This window comes from Mauremys mutica, chromosome 1 (genome assembly GCF_020497125.1).
Source record: "Mauremys mutica isolate MM-2020 ecotype Southern chromosome 1, ASM2049712v1, whole genome shotgun sequence".
NCBI lineage: Eukaryota > Metazoa > Chordata > Testudines > Geoemydidae > Mauremys > Mauremys mutica.
This window is the reverse complement of record NC_059072.1, coordinates 353,705,882-353,723,781: the sequence shown is the minus strand read 5'-3', so window position 1 is coordinate 353,723,781 and position 17,900 is coordinate 353,705,882. Positions and strand designations below refer to the sequence as shown.

The window sequence follows — 17,900 nt, the reverse complement described above, 5'->3', positions numbered from 1 at the left end:
TTTGGAAAAGAGAAGACTGAGAGGGGACATGATAGCAGTTTTCAGGTATCTAAAAGGGTGTCATAAGGAGGAGGGAGAAAACTTGTCCACCTTAGTTAGCCTCTAAGAATAAACAAGAAGCAATGGGCTTAAACTGCAGCAAGGGAGGTTTAGATTGGACATTAGGAAAAAGTTCCTAACTGTCAAGGTGGTTAAACACTGGACTAAATTGCCTAGGGAGGTTGTGAAATCTCCATCTCTGGAGATATTTAAGAGTAGGTTAGATAAATGTCTATCAGGGCTGGTCTAGACAGTATTTGGTCCTGCCATGAAGGCAGAGGACTGGACACGATGACCTCTCGAGGTCCCTTCCAGTCCTAGAATCTATGAATCTATAAAATCTAAAGGTTTATTCATAAAAGGAAAAAGATACAGATGAGAGCTAGAATTGGATAAATGGAATCAGTTACATACAGTAATGACAAAGTTCTTGCTTCAGGCTTGTAGCAGTGATAGAATAAACTGCAGGTTTAAATTAAGTCTCTGGAGTACATCCCCAGCTGGGATGGGTCATCAGTTCTTTGTTCAGAGCTTCAGTTTGTAGCAAAGGCCCTCCAGAGGTAAGAAGCAGGATTGAAGACATGATGGAGATGAGGCATCAGCCTTTTATAGTCTTTTCCAGGTGTAAGAACACCTCTTTGTCCTTACTGTGGAAAATTACAAGCAAAATGGAGTTTGGAGTCATATGGACAAGTCCCTGCATACTTTGCTGACTTACAAGGCGCATCTGCCTTCTCTCAATGGGTCAGTTGTGTAGCTGATGGTCCTTAATGGGCCATCAAACAGGCTAGGCAGAGCTCAACACCAATTCGTCTGGGATGTCACCCAGAAGCATAGCATAAGTTTGAAATACAGACAGGATAGAGTCAATATTCATAACTTCAACTACAAAATGACACATGCATACAGACAGCATAATCATAGCCAGCAACCCATAACCTGGTCTTAGACCTCTTATTTGACCCCCTTTACATAAGATTTGGTGCCATTACAGGACCTTGGTTGCAACCATGTTCTATACGGTCCCAGTTCAAGTCAATAATGTGACACAGGCATCTTCCGGTTTGGTCATTTTCTTTAAAACACGGTCAGGGTCTGCACTAAATTGCACAGCATTTATCAAGGTCACCCCTTACGCTAAATGTTCTTGGGTTAGGCACAGACATTGCATAGCATAACCTATGGCAAGAACAGTGTTTAATAAGCTTTCCAAATACAGCTCAGCACACAGGCCCCGGAGCTTGCAGTTTAGATCTACTGAAGTCCAAGTCACACAGTCATGGCGCCGTTGGGCTGGCACATCTATGACACAGCCCTCACAATCTTCAAAAAGCTTTTCCCTAAGCCAGTGATTAAGGACAGCATAAACAGCAACGCGTACAATAGTCCGCATGACTTTTTTATGCTCACGACGTGGCACTGGCTCAGTTACTTCCATGCCAAGCCTCCTAAACTCCTCATAGCTGTCATCCTCGGAGTCCTCTTCAACAATTTGTATCGGCATTGAGCAGAAACAAGGAGAGCCTGGTTCATCTTCGCTGCTTGATGTAACGCTGTCCATGGCCTCCGGGTCCTCTAGAAAGGCATCATCAAGCTGTCGAGAGATTTTCAGAAAAGGAACAGTGTAAGTTCCCACTGCTTGTTTTTAAACATACACAACACCCCCACCCCCGGTTCCTAACCCCATTAAACCCCATCATCAACAGTCACTTCTTAATCATTCATTTACCTGAGCAATGTCTTTTCCATTCGCCTCGTCCTCCGATGACTCCCCCGAGCTGTGTTCGCCTTCCACCTCTAGGGGGGGCGAAAAATGAGAGGCCTTCATGCTCATTGGGGTGCCTCACGAGAGTTTGGGTTTCGGGTACTGGCGTATCCATCAACGGCTTAGTCAAAGAGCCCTCGTGGGAACTGTCGCTGATGTAGCGCTTTCTCCACACAAGTCCAAAGACCCTCGGGGCTAAAACAAAGTCCAAAGTGCTCACAGAGGTGGTGAAGGAGCTCATGTTTCCATGATTTCTAAAGCACGCATCCTTGGTAAAAGATGGCCTCTTCTGCCCCGGCGCTGGGACTTATGGGGTGATAGTGTTGCGCTCTGATTGGCAGAGGGCACTGGGAGGAGTTCTTAGAAGGGTGACACGATCCTCATCTGGGCGGGTCACCCCACCCCGGAACACCACCGATTGGTCAAATCTGCTCTGGGGGTGGTCCTATGCGGCCGAAACCCATCGCGATTGGTAGAGAGCATTGGGAGGAGTTCTTAGAGGGGTCACACGAGCCACATCCGGATGGGTCACCCCACCCTGGAACACCCCTGATTGGTCAAATCACCTCTTGGGGCAGGCCTATGGGGGCAAAACCCCTTCTGATTGGTAGAGAGCAGAGGGAGGAGTTATTAGAGGGGCCACATGACACACTTTGCTTCCGATCATGTGTTCACCTTGACCCCGGAAGTAATACCCCCATGGGTGGGACTTCTGGTGATAGGTGGGCGGGGCTTAAGGGGTCGAGGGGCGGGTTTGGGGTCATGGGGCTGATTTGGATTTGATTGATGGTAGGGCCCTAATAGTACTACTGGACACTCTTAGAGGCCCTTGCCTTCCAAAAGGCTGGCTTTGTAAATTTAGTATCAGCTCTTCTTGAAGGAAGGATTGATTCTTGAACCGTGTGACGGGTCTGGTACCCCAGCACCCCCTAGTGGCAGGGGCGAGCTGGGGGCCTAGCGCCACGCCACTCCCTTGTCCGTCGGTCGGCCCCTGGTAGCCGGCGTATTACGGCCTAGCGGCCGGAGTCCATAAACACCCCCTTCGGAGCGGGGTAGCACGGCCTAGCAGCCAGAGTCCATAAACACCCCCTTCGGAGCGGGGTAGCACGGCCTAGCAGCCAGAGTCCATAAACACCCCCTTCGGAGAGGGGTAGCGCGGCCTAGCGGCCAGAGTCCATAAACACCCCCTTCGGAGCGGGGTAGCACGGCCTAGCGGCCAGAGTCCATAAACACCCCCTTCGGAGCGGGGTAGCACGGCCTAGCGGCCGGAGTCCATAAACACCCCCTTTGGAGCGGGGTAGCGCGGCCTAGCGGCCGGAGTCCATAAACACCCCCTTTGGAGCGGGGTAGCGCGGCCTAGCGGCCAGAGTCCATAAACACCCCCTTCGGAGCGGGGTAGCGTGGCCTAGCGGCCAGAGTCCATAAACACCCCCTTCGGAGCGGGGTTTAAGGGGTGGGGTAGGGGGACTCGGGCCCGCCCTCTCCACCGAGCCCCGACCCAGGGCCCTGATTGTGGCAAGCTCTCCTTGCCACCCGCTTGGCGGGGATCCGCCCGCAACACGCCAAGCGGTACTGCAGCTTTAAGGCTGTCAGTCCCGACAAACACACTGGGTCACTTCCTACCCTGTCTAGCCGGACGTCTGCGTTGTGGGAGCGGTTCCCCCGTAGGTCCCTCGCGACAGGCGTCCCTCCCCGGGGTCTCCGGTACGGCCTCAGCTCGGCTGACGCCCCGGTCCAGGCTCACTGGCTCTCCTTCTGCAGGAGCTGACCGTCTGCGTCCTTCCCCCCGGTGGCCAGCCCAGACTGAGCAGACCTGCAGGCTTTTATACCGGTCTGCCAGTTGGAGCATGCCCAGCAGAGCTTCCTGGGCGTGGCTTCCTCTGCTAGCAAAGAAGGGTTAACCCCTGCTGTACCAGTGCGGGGCTGTCCCGCACCGTCACAAACCGCATGAGGTAAAGTAACAAATCCAGTGAGCTAGTCACACCCTCAATCTCATCCAAGCCCCCAGGCCCCCCTTCATCTTGGAATCTGGGTTTAAATGTCATACCCCAAGGAGAGTTTCTTATACATCAGTCTCTGTGTCCCAGGACAACAAGCCATTCTTCTCATCGACTTTAGCCCATGCTTACCAGACCCACTGGATGATAGGGAGATGTTGGAATTTATGGGCCCCTTCTGTTAGTGGGCATGCTGGCAGGGTGGGATTCAGTAGGATGGAAAGCGGACACCCTTGGAGGCCCTTGCCTTCCAAAAGGGTGGCTTTGTAAATTTAGTGTCGGGTGTTCTGGAACGAGAGTCCTTGGACATTCGGGACTTCACTTTGTTTTGAAGCTTGCTGAAGATTTGCTTGAGGCGCATTAACCTCTGTTTGAGAACTTTGCTCCTTGAAGGGGATGGTGTCCTAGCTCTGGAGGCCTTTGGTGACTTTGGGGGAGAACTGTCAGGATTCCCAGTTGCTTTCTCCCCAGCTTGCGAAAGCCCTGTTGTACTCGTAGCAATGGACACCATCTTTGGTTGCCTGGTGGGAGCCCTTTTCCCCATTCCATCCTGCGTCTTGCTCTTGTCTGCTGGAAGGAGCCACACCACTGGCACCTTGTTGTGGTTGGATGATGCTGAGGAGTCTCCTGGAGTCCATCGCTGTGGAATTCCATGGGATCTTCCGGGCACGTCAGCACCTGCAGAGCCAGCTGGTCTCTTCCATCGAAGCTTACTGCACTTCTTGCAGATTTTGATTGGCGGCTGGTCCCTGGAGAGATTTGAATTCACAGTTCCATCGAACCCATGTGAACCCATGATGTCTCGAAGACCATGCAGCTCAGCAGATGTCTCCTTCTGAGTTTTCTTACCCTTCATCTTTCCTGGCTGTGCCTTGCGGCACTGCTGGCAAACTGAGACCTGGCCCACCAAGGGCGGGAGCTGCTCAACATTTCCGTCAGGTGCTTGATCTGCAAGTCGTGTGCAGCCTGCCCAGCAATGAGAGAGTCAAGGGGGGATCTTGTTAGCTGCTCAGAGCCTGGGGCCTCTGGGGCAACCTGGTGGCATTGGGTCCTGGGAAGATCTGCCCTGCTCTCACCTGCTTGTGCCCCTGGCCCCAGGCAGGAGCCTTCTCCCAAGAGAACCTTCCTCTCCATGTGCAGCTCCAGCTTCTCTTCAGTCCCTTTGCTGTCACACACACTGGTAAGGGGCTTTCTCAACTCGCTCCTATAAATCTGGAGTGTCGCTTCGAGTGTCTTCTCTGCTATTGTGGTTCCTGGAGGTGGCGATGTCAGATCCATCCTTGCTGGCAGAGGACAGCGATCTGGGTTAGTCTGGTTTCCTGCTGCGCTATCATTCCTGCCCGTCTCCATGGTGGTATCTTCCACTGGCGTTGGAGGACGTGTGGAAGAAGAGGAGCTTGTGCTTTGCCTCCCTGTCTGCAGGAAATCGGTCTCCATCTCACTGAACTCCACACTGGCTCCCCTGGCTTGGACGGCGTGAGGCAGCTTTGCCGGGGGCTCTGGATCCAGGGTGAGCAGCCCCCTCTGCATGATGAGATGCTCACGCCTTATGTGGAGTTCGACGGGGTGGGCAGGCTGTTGTCCCATGGTTGGGAATGCCGCTGTCCTGTGCTTGCCTGGCTCCCTAGGGGGGCGGAGTGGCCCAGGCAGGGCAGTCTCTGTCAGGAGGGGAGCATCTCTGTGCGACTCTCTCACAATCTTAGGAAAAGCCTTCATTTCGATCTCCAAGCATTTTTGAGCCACGTGATCCTGCAGCTTGATCCACGCCATGGGCACAAACCTGGCCAGGATGGCATCAGGGGATACCATAATCCTGTGGGCCTTTTGGGGCAGAGGTCCCCAGGGGCAGACACATGGCTCTTGGATCTCCTGTGCATGCTGAGGCCTGGTGTCGGATTTCAGGGGCTTTGGGACCTTTGCTGGAAATCCACATTTGGGCCGATCTGTGCTGAATTCCCATTGCTGCTTGGTGTCCTGCTCACCCAGCAATGGCTCCCCTGGAATGGGGGTTTGTGGAGCCCCCAGTTGGCTCTGCAGATGCTTCTGTCGGATGTTGAAGTCTGAGCCATGGGCTGACATCTGGTCCAGACCTATGTTCTGCTCTCGCTGGTCTCGTCTGCTGTGGGCAGGAGGCCTGGGGAGAGGCTGGGCTTGGCTGGGATGAATGGATCCTTCCCAGCTCGTGACAGTCATGATCTCCCTTGTGTGGCAGAGGGGCTCTGACCAAGTCACGGAGGCTTCTCTCAGGGAAAAGGAGCTGGGACTCCAGAGGGGAGAGGTGGTGGATTCCATAGAGGAATAGGAGAACTGGCTCATCACAGATGTCGACACACTCGGCCTATGGGAGAGAGCAGACAGGGACAGATGGGACATGGCCCTGCTGAGCAAAAGCAGGGCGTGGGCACAGCCTTCCAACAGTAGTGCAATGGGGCAGTGCCTAGGCATGCATTGCACACCACACCCTGACACAAGGACATCAGCTGGGTAAGGAAGGACTGAGAGGGGGAGCTGGCACTCATTTTATCTAGAACGATAACCCCTTCGTCACACGCACATGTGCAGCACCTAGCACAATGGGGCCTTGAGCATGACCGGGGATCTACTGCTATTTTAATAGAAAGATTAGCTAACAAGAATTGGTTTGGGGGAGGAAGATGTGAGCATGTGTGTGTAACTCTTGCCAGAGGATGTTGTGAAGGCCAAGACCATAAACTATAAAAGGAACAGGATAAATTCATCAATGGCTATTAGCTAAGGTGAGCATGACTGGGGATCTACTGCTATTTTAATAGAAAGATTAGCTAACAAGTGTCTGGTTTTCCCTGCTCCCTCCTCTCTATATTCACTCTCCCCTCCCACCCAGTCCCCAGTCTGGTGCCCCCTGGTCAGTTGCCTTACGGTATCAGAACTTCATCCAGGTGTCTGGCCATGTCCTGTAGCCTCCTGTCAACCAGCCTGAGGCGCTGAGCCAAGCGGAGCTTCTCCGGGTGCACAGGGCAGCTGTGGAACAGAGAGAGCAGATAGCTGAGTGCAGGCCCTGCCCTCAGGCCCTCGTTTACCCAGAGGGGCGGCACCGAAAGGCTCCCTGTCCCATTCTCCACTGAGGCAGCCTCCTCCCCTGCAATACCCGGGCCTTGGATGTTCTGGTTTGGGGTTAGCTGGATTGTTAGGTGAGCCCTGCTAGTGCTGAGGAGGTGAGAGTGTATCCTACTGGCAGCGTGTGTGTCATGTCCTGCCCACAGAAGCTAATCAACATATAGGATAACAGCCTACTATAGCTGCCAACTAATGCAGCTACTTCTTCAGCTCTAAGGGGTGCTTTATGCTGCGGAGCTAAAGATCCAGGGTTCAAATCCTGCTGGGAACCCATGCCGGGGGACTGGAGGAGGGGCCGTTACACAAGTGCTGCTGGATCCCTTTCACCCTACTCACCGTACCAGAAAAGCCAGCCTTCCTTCTGACCGCTCCACCTCACCTCCCTGGGGTGCACGGGGCTGCTCCCAGAAAACATTTTCTCCCCCTCTTGGGAGGGGAGGATTGTCCAGTCCAGTCGACACAATCTACCCCCCCCCCATACTGCCCAAGGTTAAATGAACCGTATGATGCTTGAGGAAGGGAATGACCCACTGTACAAGGCGTGGGGGTGGATTAGAGATGGCAACTTCTGCTGGGTGGGAATGAATTACATGAGTCTAAAGGAGAAGAGTTGCTTGAGTGGTACATAGGTCGGGGCAGGGGAGGGATTACTCGGGCTACTGCCCCTGGGTGAGGATGAATTGCATGACGCTAAAGGAGAGGACTGACCCACTGCAGATTCATGGAGGGGGGCATTGCTTACCATGTCTCTAGGGATGCACAAGCCTCTTCCAACTCTTCCTCACTGCACCCAAAAGCTGCCAGAAGTGAGACATAAAGGAGACATTGAGCTGCTTGGGCACCCTCTGCTTCCTAGCAGCCTATTGCCCCAGATTTCAGAGGCAGCCTGTGAACGGAGCCCCAGCCAGTGCCTCTGCACGACTCTGGGCACGACTGTGCCTTCGCAGGAAGAGGGGAGGCAGGTGGGGGAATAGACCCTATTTCTTTGCTTTGTATGGGGCCTGAGTCTGCCACCGCAGCTGTGGGGTAAGGGGCTGCTTACCTTTTCGTTTCTGCTTTTTCTTTCTGTGTCTCCTCTTCCTCCGAAGAGCCTGCCACACACAGAGAAAGCAGCAGGCTAAGAAGAGAAGAGAACTCAATAAACCTGAGAGAACAATGAGCCAGAGGTGATTGCCATGTGGGGCCTGGGGGAAGTTTTTCTTTGTGGAAGAGTATTGCACTATGAGGCTTCATGGGTAGGCATTGTGCTTTCCTGTGATGCAATGTAGGGCACACAGCACAACCCATAACAGGGGTCACTGGAACAATCCAGGGGTTGGAGAAACAGGGATTGCTGGTACCAGGAGCCTGCAGAGTTTATAAGCATTGAAGGAGAGAAAAAACTTTTTCACTAGAAGGGTGGTGTAGCACTGCAATGGGTTACCTAGGGAAGTGGTGGAATCTCCTTCCTTAGAGGTTTTTACGTGCAGGCTTGACAAAGCCCTGGCTGGGATGATTTAGTTGGGGATTGGTCCTGCTTTGAGCAGGGGGTTGGACTAGATACCTCCTGAGCTCCCTTCCAACCCTGACATTCTATGGATTCTATGATTCTATGAGGTGACATGATCACATGTCCCTGCAGTGTCAAAGCAGCATCCCAGGAAACTTCTCAGGAAGGAGGAAGATTAGTATCTTCCAAGTCCTATTGTCCTTCCTAATGGCCCATCCAGGCTGATTGCCCACTGTTTGGGGGCATTCCCCTGGTGCAAGCACTTTTGTAATTGATACAGAGCCCATATTCCTAACTTCAGATACAGAAATGATACATCCATACAAATCGGATAATCCCATTCAGTAAATCAGAACCTTTCCAATGATATCTCACATGACCCATCTTGCATAAAACATACCTTAGTTATGCCATATTCATAGAACAATATTTCTATGAAGAATATGGGGCGTAATGTCACAGGGGTGAAGAAGCATGTGGACAAGGGCGATCCAGTGGATATAGTGTACCTGAACTTTCAGAAAGCCTTTAACGAGATCCCTCATCAAAGGTTCTTAAGAAAAATAAGTTGTCATGGGATAAGAGGGAAGGTCTTCACACGGACCAGTAACTGGTTTAAAGGTAAAAAGAACAGGAGTACTAGTGGCACCTTAAAGACTAACAAATTTATTATAGCATGAGCTCACTTCTTCGGATGTAGCTCACGAAAGCTCATGCTATAATAAATTTGTTAGTCTTTAAGGTGCCACTAGTACTCCTGTTCTTTTTGCGGATACAGACTAACACGGCTGCTACTCTGAAACCTGGTTTAAAGGTAGGAAACCAGCGGTGAGCTGCAGCCGGTTCACACCGGATCGCGGGAACCGGTTGTTAAATTTAGAAGCCCCTTTTAGAACCGGTTGTTCCTGGAGGAACAACTAGTTCCAAAAGGGCTTTTAAATTTAACTAAAGCTGGAGCAGCTCCCTGCCCTTCCCCCAGCCCCAGCTCACCTCACTCCGCCTCCTCTTCTGAAGCTCCTCCGGCTTCTCCTCCCCCTCCCCAGCTTCCCGCGAATCAGCTGTTCGCGCGGGAAGCCTGGGAGGGCTGAGAAGGAAGCAGCGCTTCCACCAGGTGAGCTGGGGCCTGGGGGTGGGGGTGCCAGGGGGAGGAGGGCTCCAGGCGGCGCGCCGCTCGGCGAGGTCGTGGCGAGACTCTGGGGTTGGGTGGCACGGCTCCTGCCCCCAGGGTCCAGCTGCGACCTCGGCCGGGCGGCACGGCTCCTGCCCGGGTCCGGCCCCCGGGTCCGGCCAGGCGGCGCGGTTCCTGCACGGCCGCCGGGTCTGGCCCCGACCTTGGCCTGGTGGTTCCGGTTCCAGCCGGAGCCCAGCTGGGCCCCCACCTCCAGGCAGCAGGGTAAGGGAGCAGAGAGGGGGTGTTGGAAGAGGGCAGGGGAGTTGGGGGGGTGGATTAGTGTCGGGGCAGTCAGAGGGCAGGGAACAGGGGGATTGAACGGGGGCAAGGGTCCCGGGGTGGCAGTCAGGAAGGAGCAGGGGTTGGATGGGGCGGTGGGGGGCAGTTAGTGGTAGGGATTCCAGGGACAGTCAGGGGACAGAGAGAAGGGGTGGTTGGATGGTGCAGGGGTCCCCGGGTGCCATCAGGAATGAGAGAAGGGGTTGGATGGGGTGGCAAGGGGCAGTCAGAGGACAGGGAAGGGGGGTGGATAGGGCACTGGTCCCGGGGGGGGGGTCGGGCTGTCAAGGAACATGGGGGGGTTGGATGGGGCAGGAGTTCCCCGGGGGGGGGCATGACCCCTCATGGGGTGAGGAGGAGGGAACTGGTTGTTAGTATTTTGGCAGCTCATCACTGTAGGAAACCAAAAGGTAGGAATAAATGGTGAGTTAATGAAGAGAGATAAATAGCAAGGTCCCCCAAGGATCTGTACTGGGACCAGAGTTGTTCAGTACATTTTTATCAGCAGCAATTTTGTATTTACTTTCAAGTCATTGAAAAAATGTTGAATAGCCTCAGACCTAGTACTGATCCCTGCAGAGCCCCATTAGAAACACCACATTCGATGAGCCCTTTGACAATTACTTTTTGAGATCTGTCAGTTAGCCATTAGCCTGTTCTCAATCCATTTAACCTGTGCTCCGTTGATATTGTAGAGTGCTAATTTTTAATCCAAATGTCCTGCGGTACTTGTATGCATAAACAGGGGAATCTCAAGTTGGAGGAGAGAGGTTATTTAACTCTGTATTTGGCACTGGTGCAACCACTGCTGGAATCCTGTGTCCAGTTCTGGTGTCTAACATTCAGGAAGGATGTTGATAAATTGCAGAGGATTCAGAGAAGAGCCATAAGAATGATTAAAGGATTAGCAAACATGCCTTGTAGTGATAGACTTTAGGAGCTCAGTCAATGTCGCTTAAAGAGGTTAAGGGTGGTTTGAGGAAAAGTCTCTAAATACCTACCTGGAGAAGAAATAATTACAAATGGGCTCTTCAATCTAGCAGAGAAAGGTCTAACATGGTCCAATGGCTGGAAGTTGAAACTAGACAAATTCAGACTGGAAAGAAGGGGTCGATTTTTAACAGTGAGAGGAATTAACCATTGGAACAATTGACCAAGGTCATGGTGGATTGATTCTCCATCACTGGCAATTTTTAAAATCAAGATTGGACATTTTAATAAAAGGTATGCAGTAGGCATTATTGTGTGGAAGTTCTTTGGCCTGCGTTAGACAGGAGGGTCAGACTAGAAGATCCCAATGGGTCCATCTTGCCTTGGAATTTATGAAAAACAACACCTTACACAAGTCTAAGTTTGTCACATCTATGTTTAACATGGCCCATTTTCCAGGCCAACCTCCCATAGCTTTTTGAATGTTGACAAAACATTAGCACACTTCCAGCCTTCTGGAATTCCCTCAGGAATCCTAAATTTGTTCAAAAATTAATGTCAGTGGGCCAATAACCTCCTGAGCCAGCTCTTTGAGGACTCTTGGGTGGAGATGATCCGAGCCTGCTGATTGAAAAATACTTATGTTTGGTTCCTGCATTCAGCTGGCATCAATCCAGCCTTTCCATCTCTCTAGGAGTCTCACTTACCTCAGATATGGCGAGCCTGATCACAGCATAAAAGACAGCAAAGAGCAGATAGAGAAGGAGTGAACTCATTTCCCCGGGCTCAGGCACTAAGACACTCTCAGCACAGACGCTCTCAAAGCAGCAACAAGTACCCAAGCTACACCTGAGGGCAGGTTGCTGCTCTGGCATCAGGCAGGCGCTGATGTCATCTCTAGGTCACAATGGGGCTGCCCTCCTGCAATCTCCCTCTAGTCTGTGAGGTGTCAATGCTGTACTTAGATCAGGAAATGGGATGGGGCAACCGCCCAAGTGGGCTGAGCTCAGAATAAGGCAGGAGAGAGGGCATTAGGTTTCCCAGGAAAACCCTGGGTCTTTTCCGAGCTCTAGGATTCTCCAGCCCTTAGGCAAGGGACATTTTTTCCCTACTTGTAGGAACTCCTAAAACCCCTGTGACTGAGGCAGAATCTCCCAGCCTGAAGTGAGAAGCAGCCCTAAAGTGATTCTCTAGTGCTACCAGTGCAGAAAAACGTTCCTGGTATCGCCAGCCCAAGCATTCCAGCACCATGAGCTGGGCCCCACCAAAATCATGAGATTGGCTTCAAAATAATGAGATCTTCCAAAAACATTCATCTGGGGAACTCTTCATTTGCCTTCTGGTGTCTGAGCCACTAGGGTGCACTCAATTCATGTTCTCCAGCTTCTCTTTGCAACCACGAGGGCTTAAAATTGGCTAACAAATAAAATAAAATAAAATAAAGAGCAGAGAGTCTCAGATAAATCACTTGACTCCAGCAGTGGGTGCTTTAAGAAAAGCACCCTATATCATAAGATAATAAAGAGCCCTACCTCTTATCTAACATGTTCAATCAGTAGATCTCAAAGCACTTTACAAAGGAGGTCTGTAGCATTAGCCCCCTTTCGAGATGGGAAATGGAGGCACAGAGAAGAGCAGTGACTTGCCTAAGGTCACCCAGGAAGACAATAGCAGAGCCAGGACTAGCACTTAAGTCTCCTGAGTTCCATCTAGTGCTCTATCCACTAGGCCACAGTGCATTTGAAGTAAGGGGTCATAGTCAATACATTCCTGTAGCGGTTAGTTTGGGCTCTTCCAATACCATTGTTATTGAAGTTACACATTTTGACCTGTGATCTGTGCTGGTACCGGGGCATCCTTGTTAAAACGAGTTTCTCACAGCAGGTTGCATCTGAGTTCTTGTTAGGCCTGAACACAAGTTAACTGGACCATGTCTCCGATGTCCCCATGGGAAAGTTTAAAAGCCATTGAGGGCCTTGCAGTGCACTGACATACTGGGATTTTCAGAAAGCCTTTGACAAGGTCCCTCAGCAAAGACTCTTAAGCAAAGTAAGCTGTCATGGGATAAGAGGAAGGGTCCTCTCATGGATCAGTAACTGGCTGAACCATAGGAAACAAAGCGTAGGAATACTGCATGGAGATGTGGTCTCCCCATCTCAAAAAAGATATCTTGGAATTGGAAAAGGTTCAGAAAAGGGCAACAAAAATGATTAGGGGTGTGGAACAGCTTGCTTAGGAGGAGAGATTAATAAGACTGGGACTTTTCATCTTAGAAAAGTCAACTACAGGGGATATGATAGAGGTCTACAAAATCATGATTTGTGTGGAAAAAGTAAATAAGGAAGTGTTATTTACTCCTCATAACAGAAGAACTAGGGGTCACCACATGAAATGAATAGGCAGCAGGTCGAAAAGAAACAAAAGGAAGTATTTCTTCACACAATGCACAGTCACCTCCTTTCCAAAGAATGTTGGGAAGGCCAAGACTATAAGAGGGTTCAAAAAAGAACTAGATAATTTCATGAAAGATAGGTCCATCAATGGCTACTAGCCAAGATGGGCAGGGATGCCCCACCATGCTCTGAGGGTCTCTAGGTTCTCTTTACCAGAAACTGGAAATGGATGACAGGGGATGGATCACTTGATGATTCCCTGTTCTGGTCATTCCCTCTGAAACACCTGGCATTGGCCACTGTCGGAAGACCAGATACTGGGCTAGATGGACCTTTGGTCTGACCCAGTGTGGCCATTCTTATGTTACAGCTGTTCAGCCTCCTTGATACCTGGGATGTCATAATCCTGCTCAGTTCTCCAGTCTTCCATGGAGTCTGGATGGAAAGACAGGGTAGATGTCACCTAGTGAGCTGGGCCTGTAAGAGAACCTGTGTTCAGGCAGAGAGGGGCTCCTGGGAGAGCAGAGTCAGGGCTCCGTTAAAGAGCCGGAGTCAAGGGCCTGGCCTGAGTTTAACCCACCAAACTTTGATTACACCCGTACCCGTAATAATTCCATTGTACTGCAGGGACAGTGAGCAGGTTCAGTCTGTTCTGGCAGCGGAACTCCCACCTGTGGAGAACAACACAAATCTTCACACTGGGACAGGTGGGGATGCCAGTACTCTGAGTTGCTCTGAAGTGGAGGAAAGACACCTCAGTGTAGTAAAGCTGCTCAGACTAAACAAAAAAAAATCCTTCTGTTGATAAGACGACAATCTGTGGGTTAACTAAGACACCTCATAAATCGAAACATGCTCTTATCATTACAGCAATACAGCACATACCAGTCAAAGAAAAATAACAGTATCCAACATACAGATTTCTTCAGTACTGAAAGGTACACGGGCCACTAATCCTATGCATTGAAAGCATGTGCTGCTTATTTGGCATTTATGTCCTCACACCCTCCTGAGCTGACCAAGCAGCAAGCACTCTGTTCTTTGAATAGGCTGGGATCCTTCTCCTGGCAGTTATCTGCTTTCTGCAGGTAGCCAAAGCAGGACTGCGAACATCAGCCCTCGGGGCAGAGATCTTCAGCGCCCTTGCGATATGGCCGTCTCTCTCGGGGGCTGGCTGAACTGGCGGAACAGGTTGGCACCCTCTTTTTTTTAAATTTGGGAGTGGAATTGGCCCTCCACCCTTGGAGATGCCCTACTGAGCATATGTGACCCAAAGCACCCTCTAGTCACACCCTGCATGTGATGGTAATAATCTTTGTACAAAATATGCCTTGTGAGGTACCATTTGAAAACTAACAACTCTCTGGTCAATCAGATCATGATGCAACATTACATAGAGAGTTATGAGTTCCCCCTGTACGACATTACTTGTGAAAACCCGACAGCCCCTCCTAGGCAAACACTGTTAAAGAGGTCTGTCCTAAACAAAGGAATGGGGGTTTATATAAGCAGCAAACAGGGTCATTAAGACAGCAGGGGAAGGAGATGGTAGTGAACAGAGCAATTTACATTTCAGCAAATGCAAGTGGGGGAGGCGGAGGGAGAAGGGCATGAATAATGTTGATAGACCTTGGTTGTTGGCAGGCAGGATCCAACCTGGGACTTCTGGAGCTTAGTGCATGAGCCTCAACTGCATGAACTAAGAGCCAACCAGCTGTTAGCGAGGGCTGTAGAGCAGACTCATTGAACTGTCTCTAAATGGTCTCGGTGCCACTAGATAGGACAGAGCACCACCCCCAGGAGGTGTGTGGGTTACAGACTTCCCCTCGCTGAGGAAGCACGTCCCGAGCTCAGAGACTTCCCGGTTGAAATCCCAGACAAGCCCCCACTTGTAACATTGACAGACCCCGGTTGGTGGCGAGCGGGATTGAACCTAGAACTTACTGCATGAATCTCTACCGCGTGAGCTAAAAGGCTGCAGCACAGACTCATTTTATCTCCCTCTCATTAAGTGGTCTTGGTGCCACTTGACAGGACAGGACACCACACCCAGGAGGTGTGTGGATTACACACGGAGCCTTCACCACCAGACTTCAGGTCGCCTTCCTCACAGCTTGGATAAACTTTGCTTTGAGGGGATCCTTTAGAACCCTGGCTCTCAACCTTTTCTGTTGTGTATTTGGTCGTCATGGTTTTTGTTCCTATGGCAACTGAGTTAGATTATTAGGGGATAGCCCGGCCAGCTTTGGCCGGTTGAGTGAGCTCTGTGTCTGTAAATAAAATGGTAGTTTTGTTGGCTGTCTGCTGTCTGGCCTCAAGTGATTTCTTCCTAAACTGGCTGCCCCCAAGGATATAACATTTTCAGTCTACTGTGCCCCTTTCAGGAGTCTGATTTGTCTTGTGTAGCCCCAAGTTTCACCTCACTTAGAAACGACTGTTTTACAAAATCAGACCTAAAATACAGACCTAAAATACAGCACACTCTTACTGACAAATTGACGACTTTCTCCTTTTGTCTGTATGAAATTTTAACCTGTACTTATTTCATTAGTGCTTGTTCTGTAGCCCGCTATAAAACTAGGCAAATATTGACAAGAGTTGATGTGCTCCCTAGAAGACCTCTGTGTACCCCGTGCCCCTCGTTGACAACCACTGCTTTAGAAGAATCGGCTTCCAAGACTCAATGGACTAGAAAAGAAAGAGGCAGACAACCCCACATTCTTTCACCTAAGAAAACAAAAGCACCAGCACCTTTGGGCCCCTGGAAGAGAGCCTGAGCAAGGGGAGAGCCAGTCACCATTTTGCTGGGAGACTGTGGCTGAGAGAAACCATCTTGAACAAAGCCTGTGTGAAATAAGGCATACATTGATATTGGTGAGAGTAATTAATCACTGGAACAATTTACCAAAGGTTGTAGTGGATTCTCCATCACTGACAACTTTTAAATCAAGACGGGATGTTTTTCTAAAAGATCTGCTGTAGGAATGATTTTGGGGAAGTTTTCTGGCCTGTGTGATACAGCATTCCGGCCTTGGAATCTATGAAAGCACCTTTCAAAGGGCAGTCTGGGTTAGTAGACTATTAAACACATGAGGAAACTGAGGTACAGAGAGGCGACTCATCCAGGCTCATGCAACAAGTCAGTGGCAGAGCTGCGACTGCACTGAGGTTTCCTGACTGCCCAGCCAGTGCTCTGCCCATTGGAACACACTGTCTCCTCGATAGTACATTATATTCCCTGAAAATAAATTCTGAATAAGGAAAGGAGAGCATTCACGTTAGCAATCAGATTTCTTGGCGTTCTGCTCATCCAATCAGGGAACAGAACTCAAGTCCTATGACTCGAGTGTCCAATCCACACACTGTGAGTATTTGTGAAATAGGGATAAATTTGAGTGCCCTGTAAGCTTCTTACGGAGAATTTTGAAGAGGAAATGGGATGGGTTCACAGCCTAAATTATTCCCCATGAATTATTTGCTTAGCTGTAAAGCTAAGTGCTTCCATACCCCCCACAAATCGGCAAGTACTGCCAACCCAATACATTCAGACATCACAAGTCAGGCCTCCCAAATCATGAGATATTAAAATTATCAGGGGGTTTCTTTTGATTTGCCATATACTTTTTGAACCATTGGGGGGGTCACATTTTGAACATGACGGGCTAGACATTTAGTATTGTTTAAATGAAAGTGGAGATTCTTGTGTGCTCGGAGGTGGCCCCGCTCCGGGGTACTCTCTCCGCACCGGCCGCTTCCCTGACCCCTGATCAGCACATTAAGTTCAAACCAAATACAATTTATTAAACAGCAACTGTAAGGAAACCAAGGAAAAATGGAAGAGGGTTAAGGGGAACAAGGGACCCGCCCTGTGGGCTTGGGGGAACCACACCCGGCGTCTCTGAGACGTGAGGGCAGGTCACAGCCTGTTCCTCACACTCCCGGCTCCCTTGCAGGCCTCAGGCTCTAGGCAGCTGGGCCCTTTTACCGAGCACTGCCCACCCCCCCGGTCAGTGACACGTTCCCTCTCCCCCGAGTCCGGCCTGCGTGTCTGGGGGCGTCTCCCTGCGCTAGGCCCCTGCCCAGATCCCCCTCGCTCTCCCCAGCCACTCCCCGCACCGGCTCCAGCGTGACCGGCGCCCGCAGTCCCGGCTCTGGCCACACAGCTCCCCGCTGCAGCTTGGCCCGGGGCTGCACTGACAATACCTTCAGACTCAGACCAAAGGTCTATCCAGCCCAGTTTCCTGTCTTCCGACAGTGGCCAGTGGCAGGTGCCCCAGAGGGAATGAACAGAACAGCTAATCATCAAGTGATCCATCCCCTGTCATCCATTCCCAGCTTCTGGCAAACAGAGGCTAGGGACACCATCCCTGCCCATCCTGCTAATAGCCATTGATGGACCTATCCTCCATGAATCTATCTAGCTCCTTTTTTGAACCTTTTTATACTATTGGCCTTCACAACACTCTCTGGCAAGGAGTTCCAGGGGTTGACGGTGCATGGCGTGAAAAGAATACTTTCTTGTGTTTGTTTTAAACTTAACATAAGAACATAAGAACGGCCGTGCCGGGTCAGACCAAAGGTCCATCTAGCCCAGTATCTGTCTACCGACAGTGGCCAATGCCAGGTGCCCCAGAGGGAGTGAACGTAAAAGGCAATGATCAAGTGATCTCTCTTCTGCCATCCATCTCCATCCTCTGACGAACAGAGGCTAGGGACACCATTCTTACCCATCCTGGCTAAT

At 50.8% G+C, this 17,900-nt stretch overlaps 1 protein-coding gene across 1 annotated transcript; it reads right to left on the bottom strand.

Moving 5' to 3' along the window:
* Positions 1 to 4,653: 4,653 nt before the first annotated feature.
* Positions 4,654 to 15,260, bottom strand: LOC123361875. The gene is made up of 6 exons (XM_045002067.1): positions 15,104 to 15,260; positions 13,762 to 13,830; positions 7,940 to 7,988; positions 7,640 to 7,694; positions 6,700 to 6,801; positions 4,654 to 6,139 (listed from the first exon to the last, which is right to left on the bottom strand). Exons 1-6 carry the CDS (start codon positions 15,149 to 15,151, stop codon positions 4,654 to 4,656), a joined length of 1,809 nt encoding a protein of 602 aa, XP_044858002.1. The 5' UTR covers positions 15,152 to 15,260.
* Between the last annotated feature and the right edge of the window lie 2,640 nt (positions 15,261 to 17,900).

Bases quoted from the DNA above. Each gene is read 5' to 3' on its own strand.
- LOC123361875 (XM_045002067.1), bottom strand. From the start codon at position 15,151: ATGAGTCTGTGCTGCAGCCTTTTAGCTCACGCGGTAGAGATTCATGCA. The intron at 13,831-15,103 runs GTAAGTTCTAGG...TGTTCTCCACAG, and splicing joins ACGCGGTAGAGATTCATGCA to GTGGGAGTTCCGCTGCCAGA. The intron at 6,140-6,699 runs GTAAGGCAACTG...TCTCTCCCATAG, and splicing joins CTGGATGAAGTTCTGATACC to GCCGAGTGTGTCGACATCTG.